Here is a 15,874-nt window from a genome sequence, read left to right on the forward strand (position 1 = left end):
TGTATATAATGTGATAATATATATATATATATAAGAAGTTTATTTACAATACACATACATTTTCCAACATTAGTCTCTGGGTGAACACATCAGTTTGTCAAAAAACTGGAATAAAGAGAAAGTTGATCCTCGTGTTTGAACATCAGTGACTCTGAACTCTGGTGAAGTTAATGCAGCAGCCCTGAAGACAAACAACAAAAGAGAACAATCACAGTCAGCAGTAAAACATCAACCAAAAATAGAGTTTATAGCACGAAGATAAAGTTTATGACTTTAAATGGAGAGATTGAAAAAAAAACTTGCAAATTAGACTTGATGCGTGTCCCTGTGTATAAAACAGGCTATAAAGGAGTTCAAAGTAGCTATGTCATGTATAATATAATCATCAGAGGGACCAGTACTAAAACCAGTACTTTTACTTTGATGCTTTAACTACATATTACTGATAATCCTTGTGTATTTTTACTTGAGGACTTGTTATTTTTTTTTTTTTAATGGAGTACTTTTACATTGCTATATTAGTACTTTTACATCAGTAAAGCCATCTGAATACTTCTTTAACCACTGCTGCAGAAACAACAACACCTTCAAAACGAGCTAAACGTAGCATCTCCTACATGTGACGCAGGAAACTGTTGCACATCCATCAGGCCACTTTGGTATTTTGAAAAGCTGTCAAAAGCATCAGTCCTTAAACTTTTTAGGCCTTTAATAATAGTTTATAAACGGTTGTCAGCAGTGGGGAAAATGCAACATCCCTCACTCGACAAAACACTTTACATTGAAGTCAAAAACTTAAAGTTTAACAATCAATAAGCCTGGTAACAGATTGAAAACAATCCTAAAACACGAGAGAGCCTGTAGCCTGTTTGAGCTGCGTGTGATGACACTGTGCAGGCGTTGACATTTCGACTGTTATTTATAACAACGGAGCCGATGATGCAGCAGGCTGTTATTTATCTGCTGGGCAGATAATAAGACCAGGAAAACTGGCACTGTATTATTGTGTGTTATTATCTAATCAAATCACTGTGGAGCCAAGAGGGTGGATCGCTTCTCTAATCAAATTGACTGGCGACAATTTATGGCGCACAGAAAATACAAGCCCACTTTGGTGACAGTCCAGCTGGATGTAATGAGACTCTCGCTCATAATAAAAAAATATTTTGAATTGATAAGCAGATGTGTTTTTTCAGCATCAAACTTGGAGTTTATTTGTTTTAGAGGTGAAATGCTGCATCGGTTTCTTGCCTTGTCCTGATGTGTTGGCCTCTTTATAGCCACTCTGTCGTACTGTCTTCGCAGTAAAGCCAGCAGCGCGTCAATACGCCCCTGAAGGGAAAGTCAAGTCAAGTCAGTCAAAAACGTGATAAAAAAAACAACAACATAAAAACAGGCAAATTGCATATTTATAAGTTTGTGTGAATGGACAGCAGTGTTAGATAGATACTCAGGCATTTGAGCAGCTAAAATCTCCCACTACTAATATTCAAAGTTGCTCACAAAGCCACTCGTGCAAAGTTCCTTCAACATTGACAGTGAGGATTAATGAGGTCTTCAGCCCACCTTGATGGGAGTGTACCATTTGGACTGTGACAGGGGGTTGTAGACTGGAGGAGGTCTTGGCGGGGGCCGAGGAATGATGGGCTCCTCCACCTCGTCCGGCATGGTGACCACAGCATTTTTGGCTTTCTCTAGCCGCGACCCCTCCTCTGTGGATCCCTTCTGCCCCCATCGCACCTACCGGAACAAACCACTCACATCACAGACCCGTCTGGCTGTGCCGAATGATTCGAGGCACCAACACAGACTAAATTTATGTCAACTTTAACAATGTCTTTTCATCGAGATCAGTCTAGCGCAGTCATTAAAAGTTGAAATTGGCTGTCACTGTCTTAGGGGGAGTTTCTGTTGTCACTCCCCTGACCCACCTGTGTGTGTGTGTGTGTGTGTGTGTGTGTGTGTGTGTGTGTGTGTGTGTGTGTGTGTGTGTGTGTGTGTGTGTGTGCGCGCGTGTCTTTCTCTCTCCTTGTCATTCCCGTTACCACTACCTGTGTTTCTCACTTTACCCACCAGAGGTCCCCAGTCAGTTTTTCTCCATGTCGGTCATACCCACCTCTCCTGCTCCCTGTTCCCCAGTTAACCCCAGCTGCATTTACTTGCCCATTACCTCAGCAAGTATCTATACTCCTCCCTTCAACTCACTCATTGCTGGATTTTTTTTTTGTCAGCCACTCAACGTCATATAGTGACTGATTTGATTTAGATCATTGTGTCATACAGTAAGTAGGCTGTCGTCACCATGCTCCTTTCTGGGGGGAAAACATTCCTCCGTACATCATTGACGGCAACAGTGAAAGTTAAGACTTTTCTCCAGACTTCCGAACTTTAGATAATAACGATCTGCCAAAAGGTTTCTGTGTAGTTAGTTGCACCAACAATAAAGTGAAAAACATTTATTTCAGATTTTTTTTTTTTTCCTGACTCATCCTAAAAAAGATCCCGATAGAAGGGCTTTATGACGCCAAGCTGTATGAAGGGAAGGCTGCAGGACTTGCTTTGTTTTCTTTGTTTATTAATACATTTCTTTTGTTCTCATTTTTGTGTCATTGTTGTGCTTTTGGGTTCTTTTCCCTGTAAACTGTGACGTCCTTCAGAAAACTACTAAAATTGACACGTTTGATTCACCTCCATGCGTTTGATTCCTCCAGGACCTCTGCCTCCGTAGTATGAAGCGTCCACCATCGGCCACCTGTGTTTGGGTAAAGGATCCTCCTCTTCCTCCTTAAATAATAGAAGTTAATTACTTAATTGTTAAAATCCTATGTTTGTACTTTTAAGATTGTATTCTATTAACATTTTAAAACATAAAATTATATGTTGTTGTTTTTGAGACTTAAATGACAATGTACATTTTAGTTTACATCTTTCAGTCCTACCTGAGCTGAATATTTAATACTGTGAGTCTTCACTAAACAGCCATGTCATATGCCATGTCAGGTAAATGCTCAAGAAATGTAGTACCATTAATGGTCACTAGATGCTGATTATATAAATTCTCAACCTCTACAAATGTCATTTAAATGATTTGCATTATTTAAAAGAAAAATGTCATTGCGTGTCTTATCAAATACAGAATAGGGCTTATATAGAGGTGTGTGTTTGCGTGATTGGCAGGTGCCCGACAGACACGGTGGACTCACAAATACATGACTTCTTACATGGAAGAAATTCAGGACTTTGTCTGACTTGAGCTCACAAAACACAATCTATCACCAAAAGGCTTCTGTCGTCCGCAGCTCCGCCTACGCTCTCTCTGTATTTAGCCACTCGGATTTAGGATTTTTCTCACCATCACATCTCTGCCAAGATGGCAGCGTGTGGTGAAATATAAATTGCAGGTTTCAAAATGTCCCTTCAGAGGCCTAAATTCCTCCTTTTGAACAGATGGGGGGGGAAATAAACTCACAATGACAGGAGGTGGAGGAGGAGGGGGCCGAGAGGGGGGCGGGTCTCTGATGACCTGTGAGAAACAACCCACGGAAAAATAAAAAATCATACACAGCAATAATAAGAAAGAGAAGCAGATTAATGAGAACAAGAATACACATACATGGACTGTAAACTCACCACAGTGCAGCAGAGAGGCCAGAACCACCAGAGTAAAGCCAGGCCCAATAACAGCAACAGAGCCAAGAGCAACCAGAGCACCCAGGTCCCATCTGACTGCGCACACACACACACACACACACACACACACACACACACACACATGTGCACACACCAATCAGCATAATGCACCATCATTCAATGGAGATGTGCTCATATATCCTGATCCACTGTAATCCATCACAGCTACTGCTGCCACGTGCGTCTTATTAGGTTTGCTATTTTGTTACACAAATACGATTTTGTATCTTAAGATGACTTTAAAAAAAAAAGTCTAACTGCAGGTTTTCTTGTATTGTAACACTATTGTAATTATTTGCAATTGCTTATACCACCATGAATATACTGTATACTATACATATGCAAATAAACCGATATGCACCAGTCTCCTTCAAACCTACAACTCGATGCTTTTATTGATTGGACCGATACTCACACATGTTGTTGCATGTATGGTGATGGGACTGGATATGTAGGACTGTCCATTGTTCAGGCTAATCAGCACTTGGATTGATCTGTAATTAGCAAACACAATGACTGAACAGCATTCGAAGGAGATGTAGTCTCTGTACAATGTCCAGACCTGCATTTACTGAGCCTTCAGTGTGGTTGAAAGCAGACAAGATTGTGGTGAGGGGATGTGTGGTAGTATCAAACATCATGTAAAGCAAGTATGTGCATGTATTTAAATGTCAAAAGATTAAATTCCTGACAGGGCAGAAAACGTAACTAAAAATTCATTGCTTGTTCGGCCTCTTAATGAAGTCAAACAACCTAAATAGGAGCAACTGTCCTAGACTTGTTCACTGTATTTTAATTTTAAGGTTAAGAATTCAAGACCTTGTCGGTTTCCTTGTTGACCTTCAAACATCAAGAACAGTGAATTGCTAATAAAGGAAGTCACTGCCATGCATGTTCTTATCACACTTTGACCAGATTTCCTGATTTGCCATGTTAGTGTGCACTTAAAACCAACTGCTCAGGCTGAACTCAGCTGAGATTGTTTAATGTGAAGGCCCGTGGGGGTGACAGAGTGGTTCAGACAGTGAGAGGTGACTGGGGGACAGACAGAGACAGAGACAGGGTGCTGTTTGAAGTGGGTGAAGTCAAATCAGCTGTGGCTCACTCTTTAAATACCACAGAGATATTGTGGCTTCAGTTCATCCAACACCTTGAAACTGTTTTTATTGTAAACATTGTGCTTGTTTCTCTCTGCGTAACACACACAGACACATTTCAGTTATCAGACTTTTCCTGATGTGACACCATTACTCACCACTGTACTTCAATAACTTCTAAAATCAAAAGCCTGGTTCAAGCTGTTGTAGTCATAGAAATGCAGAGGTCATGATGTCAGAAGATTACATGAAGAATAACTGGACTTTTTAAGGTAAATACAAACACAGCCATGTCCCTGACTCTAACATCTACAAGTGTATTCAACAAACTGCAGATTATTTTTACTGTGTAGCAAAGAAAAAAGGAAAACAGACCATGTGACCGCTCACAATGATCGCTGCTTTCACTATTTTCAGTGCTCAAACCCGAGTGTGGTTTCTCAGCAACAGATTAAGACATTCTTTTGGCTGCTGCTTGTTTTACGGGTAACTCCAACTACACATCATTGTCTTTAAATAACAATGACAAGAATGCTGTAATATGACTATAAAAAAATTTAATAAATAATGTGAGGGGGCTTCGCGATTTACAGTTTCACACAGACATTTTGCGTATGAGCTGGTGTGTGAGTTGACTTACTGTCCGACCTCGTCCAGAACAGGAGCTGGACACAGCAGATAGCCGTCTTTGACTACTGTTGGCTTCTGATCTGAGAGGAAACAGAGATAAAGACTGTGAGAGATGCTACTAACTATGAAGGAAAAAAAAAAAAAAAAAAGTCCATATAATTCACTAGTGAATAGATAAGAGGAATGTAAAACATTCACATACACTTGGACTGGCCGAGGAATGATCTATAATCTAATTATACACTGTAAACTAGCAAAGAAGAAATGTTATGGACCTTCCTGCCGTCATCTTGTGTTTTCTGTGTGCACTTTGTTTACTACAAAATATTGTAAACATCAAAGTAACTGAGCAAAAGAAAGAATGGAAAAAAATCCCCCCAAAAAATCAGCGGAAGCTCTGATACAGTCGTGTGTTTTCTCCTCGTGTCCTCACAGTGACACTAGTGCACCCCCCCTTCCTCCCCCTCCCCGCCTCCCCATTGATCTGTTAATAGACTAGTGAGGCCGACCATCTCCTCCCTCCCTCTGCGCAGTGTCATATAATATCTCCTCTGTTCTCCGGCTGACGTCAACAAAAAGCAGCCACTGTTTTCGTCTCAACGTCATGACTCTGACTTTCCATAACAGCACAGAGGTCTGGTGTCACAGATGATTTCCTCCCAGAGTACATTACAGTAACATGCGGTTGTGTGATTTAGCATCAGTGTGAAGGGAACCTACAATGTCGCTTCATTGCTCTGGCATTGCAATATATGAACCGCCAGCACCCAAACGTCAACTGTATATCAGCAGAGCCCTGAAGTACATCTGTGTAAGTCGTGAGTGTGTTGAGCGTGTCATGTACTGACTGTGTGTCACTTGATTGACAGTGAGGGAACAGAGTATGTTGTCTGTCCTCTTAGATCCGCTAAATCCGGCACCCCTCAGGACCACGCTGAAAGACTCTGGGAAACATCAGAGCCAATAATCAGAAAACAGAAAACATAATGAGTTAATTAAAGTGGCTCTGTGAGCCAATACAGCCTCAACTCGGTGAGGTCACGCTGTGTATGATGATATGCAAACACAATCACTTGTACTGTATGAATGAGTAATATCTTGTAGCTTTAAAGGTGGAATTTTCTTGTAAACAAACAAAAGTAATGTTTACATAAAAAAAAAAAAAGAAAAAAAAAAAGATCAAGACACAATATGTGTATTTTTGTGTGTGTACTTTTGCAAAGTCGATTTTTTTTTTTTTTTTTTTTTAATCACCAAATGACAACAAATCAGGTATGATGTTCAACATCGTCACCATTTAAGTTCAGCATGCCAACATTAGTTAATTAGCACCAACATTGGACGGTTTTGGCCTGATGTTGGTGCCAGATACAAAGTCAGAAGATGATCATCGTCATTACAAATTATCCTGAGGGGGACATGAATGTCCGGAGCAAAATTCCACTGCAATCCATCCCGTAGCTTCCAACAAAGCTAATGTTAAATACATGGTGATGACGCAACTCAGGAATGACCAAAGTAATAAGGATTCATTCTCGGGAGACCATAAATGTCTGTACAAAATGACATGATAATCTATTTAATAGTTGTTTAGGTAGTCTAACCCAAAGGGGACCTAATCTCTGGACAGAATGACCAGGCATGAGTAAAAAAAAAAATAAAAAAAAATTTTTTTACACTCACATTTTTTGATATTATAAATTAAAACGTTACACTCGTCCCAATGAACTTACCGTTTACACAAACGCTCGACGGCTCTATTGTGAACGCTTCAGTGCACGATTTCTTCAGGATCTGTGATACAGAGATAAGAATAAACAGGATGCAGCTCACATGATAATCCTGCCTTTATCCTGTCTTTGTTTTCAAGTATGATTTCAAATATCTTTACAAAAATTACTTTGGTAAAAGTACACACACAAGGATTATACACATAATAAACACATGATTCAAAAATAATTAATGTAAACATTACTTTTGGTTGTGGACAAGAACCCCCCCCCCTTTAAAGCTAGAAGATATTACTCATTCATACAGTGCACGTGATTGGGTCTGCATATCATCGTACACAGCGTGACCTCACCGAGTTGACGGTGTCTTTGAGAGCGTGAAACCCGGACAAAACTGGAAAGACTTGCTCCGTTCCATCTGCTATTTCAGCAAGCTGTAAACAAAATAGTTATCTTGAAACATAGTTTGTTATTGTTCTTTTAACCATAGGACTTTTTAATGTCTGTTTTCATGTCTGGCTGCCTCTCCAGGAGGTCTTTAAGCGTGTGATGTTGTTTGGTGCTTCAGGAGCATTCAGGGAGGGAAAGTCTTGTTTCCAGGAGATTAAAACTTTGGGCATCTAACTAATGCTTTCATCTCCTGGTTTAATGATAGCAGAGCAGGAAGTTTCTCTGGCATTATTTCATTAGAGACTTCCTCCTTAGAGCACAGGGCGATGTCGGTCAGTTACTCGGCAGAAGCTCGCTGACACCCACTGACTACAGAAAGCTCGCCAGTCCATAACTTATACTCAGATATGTTTATTTGTACTTATTATACAGATGACAAAGTGATTAAAGCCGCAGCAGAAAACCAACTACAGATTCAGGGCTGGGCTTCTACAACTTTAAATTAAATATTGCAGTGTTGTGACGATCAACATGTAATTACAGTTTTTTGTCTTTGCACTGTAAATCTTATTAGAAATAATGTTGACTGACGAAACGATCACACATCACAGCACATCGATGCCTATCAATTATTTTGGTATTTTATGGGATGTTTTTATTTTTTTCCTTTTTATTTCTTACAGTTCACACAGTCAGCAGAGGACTTCGCGGTTTATTATGATGCTACATGACAAACAACTTTAAGTACACGTGAGGTTTTATCGTTCTTTGTGCTGTGTTGAGTGTCTTCATTAAGAACACAACAGCCTCACACATGCACGGGAAGAAGTCTCTCCAAGACAATCACAGCTTTAAATATGTTGTCCTATAAAATGTATTCTCTGTTTTTATATAAACCAAATGCAACATGAACCTTAAACTACAAATTAACCCTGCCAGCTGCTTGCTGTTCAGTCCCCATGAGGTTTCAGTTGAGCAAGGTCATGGTGCGTTAATAAATCCAGGGCCAGAAACAACAGCCTGTTGAAGTTGCGATCACAGCCAAACGCACACTGACACGTACCTTACGCGCACAGAAAGACAAATAAAACCTGGTGTTTAAACAAGCAGCGGTATCAATAACAGGGAGAGAGAGTGGGCTGTCCCTCTCTCAGAGCTGCGCCGCGGTCAGAGGCAAAGAAAAGAATGATACGGGAGACAGGGCACAGAATGAAGTCATCCTACCTGTTTGTGGTCGAAGTCCATGACCCCGACACAGTAAACCCTGGCTCCAAACCCTCTGGCTGCATCAGCCTGGGAATCACAACACAAAGAGTGAAGACGTGATTCGACTCACTTCAAGTAAATCCATGTTAATGTAATCAGAAGAGGTGTAACTGATTCAAGGTCAAATGAGTGTGTTTCTGATGGTCACGGCTCATTTACATCAAATACTGTATATTTCATATTGCAGCATACAATTTCCAGAGACATGCAATAAGATTTACAACAATTAAAGCAGCAGTCGCTGGCTCAGTTCATGCAACACGGTACAGAAACAACCATCAGACCCTTGAAACTGCTGATGTGGTCACTGCAGTGATTCGCTAACAAAAAGACAAACGCCTTGAGAGACTTTCTTCAAACTTGCCACAAGTGTTCACTTGGTCCCAAGCATAAAGGTTAAAGGTCAAAGATCAAGATCAAGATCACTGTGACCTCAAACCTTTCCCATGCGTCTGAACATGATATCTCAGGAATATCTTAAGGAATTTCTAAAAATCTAGCCCAAACCTAGACTCCAGGTTGAACTAATTCGTTTTTAGTGGTCAAAGGTCAAAGGTCACCTAGAACTCATGAAACGTGTTTGCAGTCATAACTCAAGAATCCATACAACTATGACAAGCACAAATGTCTAATAGGATCAAATGATGACGATTATATTTCATGTCCAAAAGGTCAAAGGTCAACTTCACTGTGACATCATATTGTTCTAGCCATTATTTAACGCCATAACTGAGGAACAGAAGGGCAGATTGTGACTATATTTTACATTTGGTTGGATACTGAATTGGTGACACTAATCTCAGGTGTCCACCTTGAAACTCTGGAGATTGAAAGAATTGTATGGATTTTGAAGATGCGTGTGAAACATCCACTTTATTTCAAGCGTTGTTTACTGTCAATCAGCTTTATTGGCCAAACATGTGGGCACCTATAAGGACTCAAAATATTAATCACATGTATTACTGTACATGAGTCTGAACAGTAAACTGCGACTGGTTAGCAATTCTAGTTTTTGTACTTGAACTGAAACTAATGGCTGCATGCGAAGAGTCTTGTGGTATTCTTTTGGTCAAATAATCTTTTAACACGGTCTCACACTCAAACTTCATCCTGCTCCTCGTCCACTTCATCTACCATTAGACTTATCTTCAGTTGTGTGTGTGTGTTACCTCCTTTACACTCAGCTCATAGGGGTAGACACCCAGCTTGCCGTCAGTCAGAACGATGATGATACTGGATGACGGTGAAGTTTGTGCCTTCATTTGCTCTGAAACCTGATGAGTGAAATTTGACACAAATTCAGAACGAGGACGTGTTCACAGCAAAAGTCAAAACAACGCCAAACCCTCATCTGTCCATGTACTTTACTAATTCTATTATGTCAGCGTACTGCAGAATGGAGCAAAAGGCAAACCGCCCACGTTGGTTATAGGGGAGATTTGAAAACTTCAGTGTTAAATTTTCCCTTACAACTCACACCTTTGCTTGAAAATAACAAGGAAAACACAATTGCAATATTAGATGAGTGCACCTACTTCTTTCAAGCCTTCGTGCATGTATGTTTCACCAGCAGGTGTGATTTGGCTGAGCTTCTTCAGACCCTCATCGATCTTAGACCTGTGCAGCAAACAGGCCAGAAACACAAACAAGCAGCATTTCAATAGAAATAGATTGATTTTTGTGTTACTGATTCTTAGTTTGGAGGAGAAAGAGGGAGGACGAAAGGAAATGTGTACCTGTCTCCAGTTAGTGGAAGTATTACTTCTGCTTGAGCTGAAAAGACGACGTAGGAAACTCTCATCCTGGGACTGACACACACACAAACAGAAAATATACGAATGTGCATAATTTACACAAGAGACAAGGTTTTGTTTCTTTTAGGGTCAAAAATGATTATGCAAATAACTCTTAATGTTAATACATGTATTAATAAGTGGAACTAATCAGACACAAAATACAAGATGAACATAGTAAAACAGTTTGAGTCTGTTTATGAAACTATCAAGCAGATTAAATGTGAAAACAGTAAAACTGTATCCTCCTTGAGGCCCATAAAAACTTTCAAATGGACTGTATCCGGCCCACGAGCCGCAGTTTGAATTGTCCTGACATACATGCACTGAAATAAAACAAGAATGAATATCACATTACATTACATTACATTATATTACATGGCAGGAGAAAAAGCATAGAGAACAAACAACTTAAAAACACTGTGAGCAAACACAAAGTTACATGATGTATAACGTGAAACATTTGACTTCACGAAAGTGATATCACTACATAACATGACAAAGCAGATACCAAGTTTCATTAAAATACCAAGTCATCACAATTACCAAACATTCAAACTGCAAGACATCCAGCAGCATTTAATGTCATTATATATCTTGACAGTTGAATTTAGTTTAGTTTAGTTGTTGGTGCTGCTGCCTTCATGTACGATGAAAGGGGACTGTCTGCTGTGGTCAGCACCACCTTCAACTTCTGGCTGCACATTTGGCTCTCACATTTAGTACCACACTATTAAATCTAAAGTTATCACACACGCGCACACACACACACACACACACACACACACACACACACACACACACACACACACACACTCCACACTATTACCCAGAGGGGTTTTGGCGCAGTTGGTGGGCTTGTATGATGTCTGCTGCCCCAAAATAGACATGCCCTACTTTCTACATACAACTACTGTTTGCACTGTATTTAAAGAACTATAGGGACTCTCTGCTGTGTAAATAGTCTGTTTTCTCCCATTTAATTTCTGCTGTGTATATGCAGAGAACTTTTAAACTCTTTTTAAATGTGCTATATAAAGATACTTTAGCAGGAGTAAAGGAGGAGGGCAGAGTGCAGCAGTGAGAAGCCAGGGATTACTTCACACTTTACTTACCTGACAAACCTGCTGGTGAGCTGCTCCACAAATTCATAGATCTCACCCCAGTGTCCCCACACGCTGCCTGACCTACAGAAAACAGAAGAGGTGTTGGTCAGTTTGTTGTTTCTGCATGCTGGACAGAAACAAGGTAAACAGAGAACAGATAAGTTAAGTCTGGTGTTATTGGAAGGCCTGTTAATGATTTATTTCTGTACAATAACAACATGATATACTGCGAACAAAGGTCTGGGCAACAACAGTGCATTTTCTCCCAAGTGTCCACCCGAAACACATGAGGACAAAAGAGATTAAAATAAACTGCAGTCCAGCCGAAGATAACTAAACACAGCCATACATGGACAGGACTGAGTCGGAGAGCGTCTCTGCTCTGAGGTAACAAGAATTACATTCATTAATTATTGCAGGGATAAACAGACGCATCCCGCCCTCATAACTCACCTGTCTAAAACAAAATAAATATCAAACGCCCCATCGCAAGACGCGTCGTCGGCATCATGCAGCGATGAACTCACACAAACACTTAGAAGCAGCAGGATTTTTAAACATATCCATATCCGATCCATAGTCCATGCGTTGCATATCAGCTGGGAGTTTGTTTATGTAAAAAAAATAAAAATGTAAAAGCATGAAGTCAGCCAGTGCGGTTATGGAGAGTCCTTCATCTTCACAGCTTCAACGGCGCTGCTGTTCACATGTTGAATAGCTGTGGGAGAATAAATGCAGTCCATGTGGGATGTTCAGATTAAAACAGCAGGCTGGTAATGAAATAAACGGGGCAGGGCACACAGCTGCCGACACCACGGTCACACCACCGGCAGGAGAAACACAATTCAACTTCCTCTCCTCGGATTCTTCAAATTAAACAACTACATCGCTCCTCATCGCAAATTAATAAACACAGAATTAAAAGAAGAAGAAGAAAAAGAAAAAAAAAAAACCCACCATGTTGTTTTACGCGTTTTTAAATTCTCAAGTGTATACGAGTGTAATGATATTAATGTTTTTTTTATTCATACACCAATTTGTTGGATTCACACTGGATGGGATTAGAGTGATCTTTAAGTCTTTTTTTAAGGTCACTTCATATGGAAGAAAACTATTTTTCAGTTTATTAACAGTTTTGTAGGCTCTTATTATAATAATGTGTAGGGATGCAGAAGGATCATTTTAAAAAGGCTGTCGCCAATAATATTGATGTCAGTTTATGCTACATTGTCAGGTACACGTTTTATTTAGTTTTATTGCTCCTCCACAAAGCTTATATATATATAATGCTTCACTGTGCTTTTATTTTGAAGGGAACCTCGTTGATCTTCCTGTGTTGCTGTGTCATTATAGGCATTTCTTTTATAAAGCAGCTGGTTGATTCAATAGTGACTGGCAAAGGTTACACAAATACAAACGCATGACAGGCTGGTGGTTCAGCTGACTGAATATAAGAACATATTATTTTAGATATGACTATTCTTGTGTTTTAGAATTGATGTGTTGGAAGCACCTCTGTCAGTAAAAAGATGAATCTCTTCCCCTTAGTGTTTGAAAAGTTTAATTAGGGTGCCATGTTTTCAGATTTAATCAAAATGCGCCCCTCTGTGAGTAACCAAAGCAGCAGTGGCTTAAATATTATAATAAATGTCTCACTGACTCATAAATGTCTCCCAGTAGTTTTACATCAACTGTGAGCCTCATGTCTCCAACAAGTGCATCATGACTCTGTAAATCTGTTGCAGATGGAAAGCAGAATTGAACGGGCTAACACAACGCCCTTGTTGTGCCAGAAGGATTTTCAGCTTTGCATGAAATGTCAACGTCCCACATGCTCATACAACCTTCTTTTCATCCTGCGACATTCACAGGTGAGGGTCTCAGCAGCGTGATCAACTCATTTCTTCATTCTAAGCCTCTAAACATGACCAGACCCCTGAGAGACTTTTAATGTTTATAATATCAAGCATTTGAAGGAAGTGGAAAACAAAATTCCCCTCCACAAAGCTGTTAAATATCATCAGCGTGAGCTGTTGAATTCTTTTGGGGTGCAGTGTTGCAATTATACATTTCATTATGCTGTTTGCTGGGGATGCTGTTACGGTCTGATGCTTCTCAGATGGTTCGATGTCAACTTTTAAGAATGAAGTCACAACAAAATAACTCAAATAATAACATACCAAAGTCGTTGTGTCAGCAAATCTATCTTCTGTCTAATCTTTTGCGAAACAGGGATCCCCACATTTTCTCACGGATGAATATTATGGATGATGTGACCTGTGTTTTATTTGTGGGTGTGTTTGGACAGGAAGACATGAAAGTTTTGTTGCACGCTCCCTCCAGCCATAAATTCTAATAAAAAGTACAGTTTGAGGTCACTAGGTAGTCATCATGCCAGGAGAAACTCACTGTAACATGTGTGCAATCATGCTAGTATGCAGATGTAATAGAGTCTCTCATACCAGTGATGTTTAACCTCTTCAGTCCAGCTGTGTTGCCAATGAGAAACTCAGTGAAAACTCAAACTGTGCAGCCGAACACTCTTCACACCCACTTACCTTTATTTTTTCAAGTTCTAGTGGAGACCACAGAATTTCCCAAAACACTAAACATGTCACACTTTAAGAAAATGTGTAAAAAAAAAAAAGATGCTGCTAAAGACTTAAACAAAATTTAAACGTTTTGTATTAGAATATTTCACTCCATTAACATCCTCTATCTTTAATGAAAAACAAAAACAAGATGATTAAGAACATGTTACTTTCAGACAGATTTCCAAACTTAAAGCTACTGAAATGGGAAAAGTTGCCTATCAGAGCTGCAGGTGGGAGGATGCCTGTATGTCAGAAAAAAGGACTGGACTTGTTTCTGCCAGGCTAAATGGGCTGATAACAGCAAAAAGAAGAGGTCGCAGGATTAATTAAGTTGAAAAGCAAACCAGAGATAGTGTTTCCTCATTGCATGCTAGTGAAGTTTGAACAGTGCGACCACAGTCAATCCATCCAAAGCTAAAACTAATGAAAAATCTGAGGGTGCGGTCACAAAGTCCAGCCTATTGAATGAAGAGCACTTCTAACGTCTGTAAACAAGCTGCGTAATAATTAAAGTGTCATCAAGAGCCTGAATGTGAATTCCTGACAGCTTCGCTGGAAACATCGTCTGGGGGCTTCTCAAAACACCAGTGGTGAGGAAGTATTCAGATCCAAAGTAAAAGTATCAATACAGCAATGTAAAACTACTCCATTGCAAGTACAAGTCCTGCATGAAAAATCCTACTGTAGTATAAATTAGTATTAGCAGCAAAATGTAGTTAAAGTATCAAAGTAAAAGTATCGTTTTGGTCCCTCTGACTGATTTATTATCATATATGACATCACTGCATTATTAATAGTGAATCATCAGTGTGTCAGCAACATGTTACTGTCCTAGCTGCTGCAGGTGGAGCTATTTTTAACTACTTCATATCAAGTTTCATATCCAGGGAGCGCAGATAAATCTGAGGGGTCGTCAGATGATTACTGGGAGAAGAAAGAGGAAAAAAAACAACAAAGATCTGATCCACAAATCTGTTTTCAGTTTTTGGATCTTTTGTCCAATCTTTGATTTTGAGTGAAATACTGGATCATTTGAACATTTATTGAAATGAAACCATGTGAGAAGTTTAGAGGGGAAAATGTACAGTTTGCAGAGCTGTCAACTTCCTAAACATCTGAAATGTGATTCCAGCTGCACCCTGATTTTGGTAAGAGGTTGGAAACCACTAGTTTAAGATTGAACAATATGTTGTATTTTAAAAGCAAGTTAAATGATCCATTCTGAAATGTAGTAGAGTGCAAGAATGAAGCATCATCGAATGGAAATAGTCAAGATGAAGACGATAAAAATGAAGAATAATCTATTTTTTTTAAAGTAAATGTACCACAAAACCGTATTTGAGCAAATTACATGAGTAATAAACTAAAAAAAAAAACTAAAAAACGAATGGTACAAATTAAAAAGTAAATTACACGAGTAAATGTAATAATTTAATAATATAATAAATGTAATACTTATATACTTTCCACCAATGCGAGCCACACAAATAAACACGCCGATGAAAATGCAACGCGCGTAAAGCACGTCGGAAATCCATTTTAAAATCGGGATGAAAGAGATTTTCTGAAGGGAAATCC

At 39.5% G+C, this 15,874-nt stretch overlaps 1 protein-coding gene across 2 annotated transcripts; it reads right to left on the reverse strand.

Moving 5' to 3' along the window:
- Nucleotides 1–23: 23 nt before the first annotated feature.
- Nucleotides 24–12,519, reverse strand: LOC138206128 (anthrax toxin receptor 2-like). 2 transcript variants are annotated; one of them, XM_069162651.1, is made up of 17 exons: nucleotides 12,230–12,519; nucleotides 11,712–11,783; nucleotides 10,540–10,611; nucleotides 10,339–10,420; nucleotides 9,973–10,077; nucleotides 8,762–8,830; nucleotides 7,501–7,581; nucleotides 7,151–7,211; nucleotides 6,266–6,361; nucleotides 5,428–5,497; nucleotides 4,106–4,184; nucleotides 3,631–3,726; nucleotides 3,470–3,523; nucleotides 2,689–2,784; nucleotides 1,567–1,740; nucleotides 1,252–1,332; nucleotides 24–181 (listed from the first exon to the last, which is right to left on the reverse strand). In XM_069162651.1, exons 3-17 carry the CDS (start codon nucleotides 10,602–10,604, stop codon nucleotides 143–145), a joined length of 1,248 nt encoding a protein of 415 aa, XP_069018752.1. In that variant the 5' UTR covers nucleotides 10,605–10,611; nucleotides 11,712–11,783; nucleotides 12,230–12,519; the 3' UTR covers nucleotides 24–142. The 2 variants fall into 2 exon arrangements, with proteins under 2 accessions (XP_069018752.1, XP_069018744.1); XM_069162643.1 differs by having other exon boundaries at nucleotides 12,156–12,519.
- Nucleotides 12,520–15,874: the final 3,355 nt, after the last annotated feature.

The sequence above is a fragment of the Embiotoca jacksoni genome, unplaced genomic scaffold, assembly GCF_022577435.1.
Source record: "Embiotoca jacksoni isolate LCO1_2020_lvr unplaced genomic scaffold, fEmbJac1.0.p SCAF_10, whole genome shotgun sequence".
Taxonomy (NCBI): domain Eukaryota; kingdom Metazoa; phylum Chordata; class Actinopteri; family Embiotocidae; genus Embiotoca; species Embiotoca jacksoni.

What these genes read in the sequence shown, in the direction of transcription:
- LOC138206128 (XM_069162643.1), bottom strand. Translation starts at nt 12,280, where the DNA reads ATGGATCGGATATGGATATGTTTAAAAATCCTGCTGCTTCTAAGTGTT. An exon ending in ATGAGCTGAGTGTAAAGGAG is followed by an intron (nt 8,831 to 9,972) that starts GTAACACACACA and finishes TGTGATTCCCAG; the next exon opens with GCTGATGCAGCCAGAGGGTT. An exon ending in GTCGAGCGTTTGTGTAAACG is followed by an intron (nt 6,362 to 7,150) that starts GTAAGTTCATTG and finishes GATGTTTCCCAG; the next exon opens with AGTCTTTCAGCGTGGTCCTG.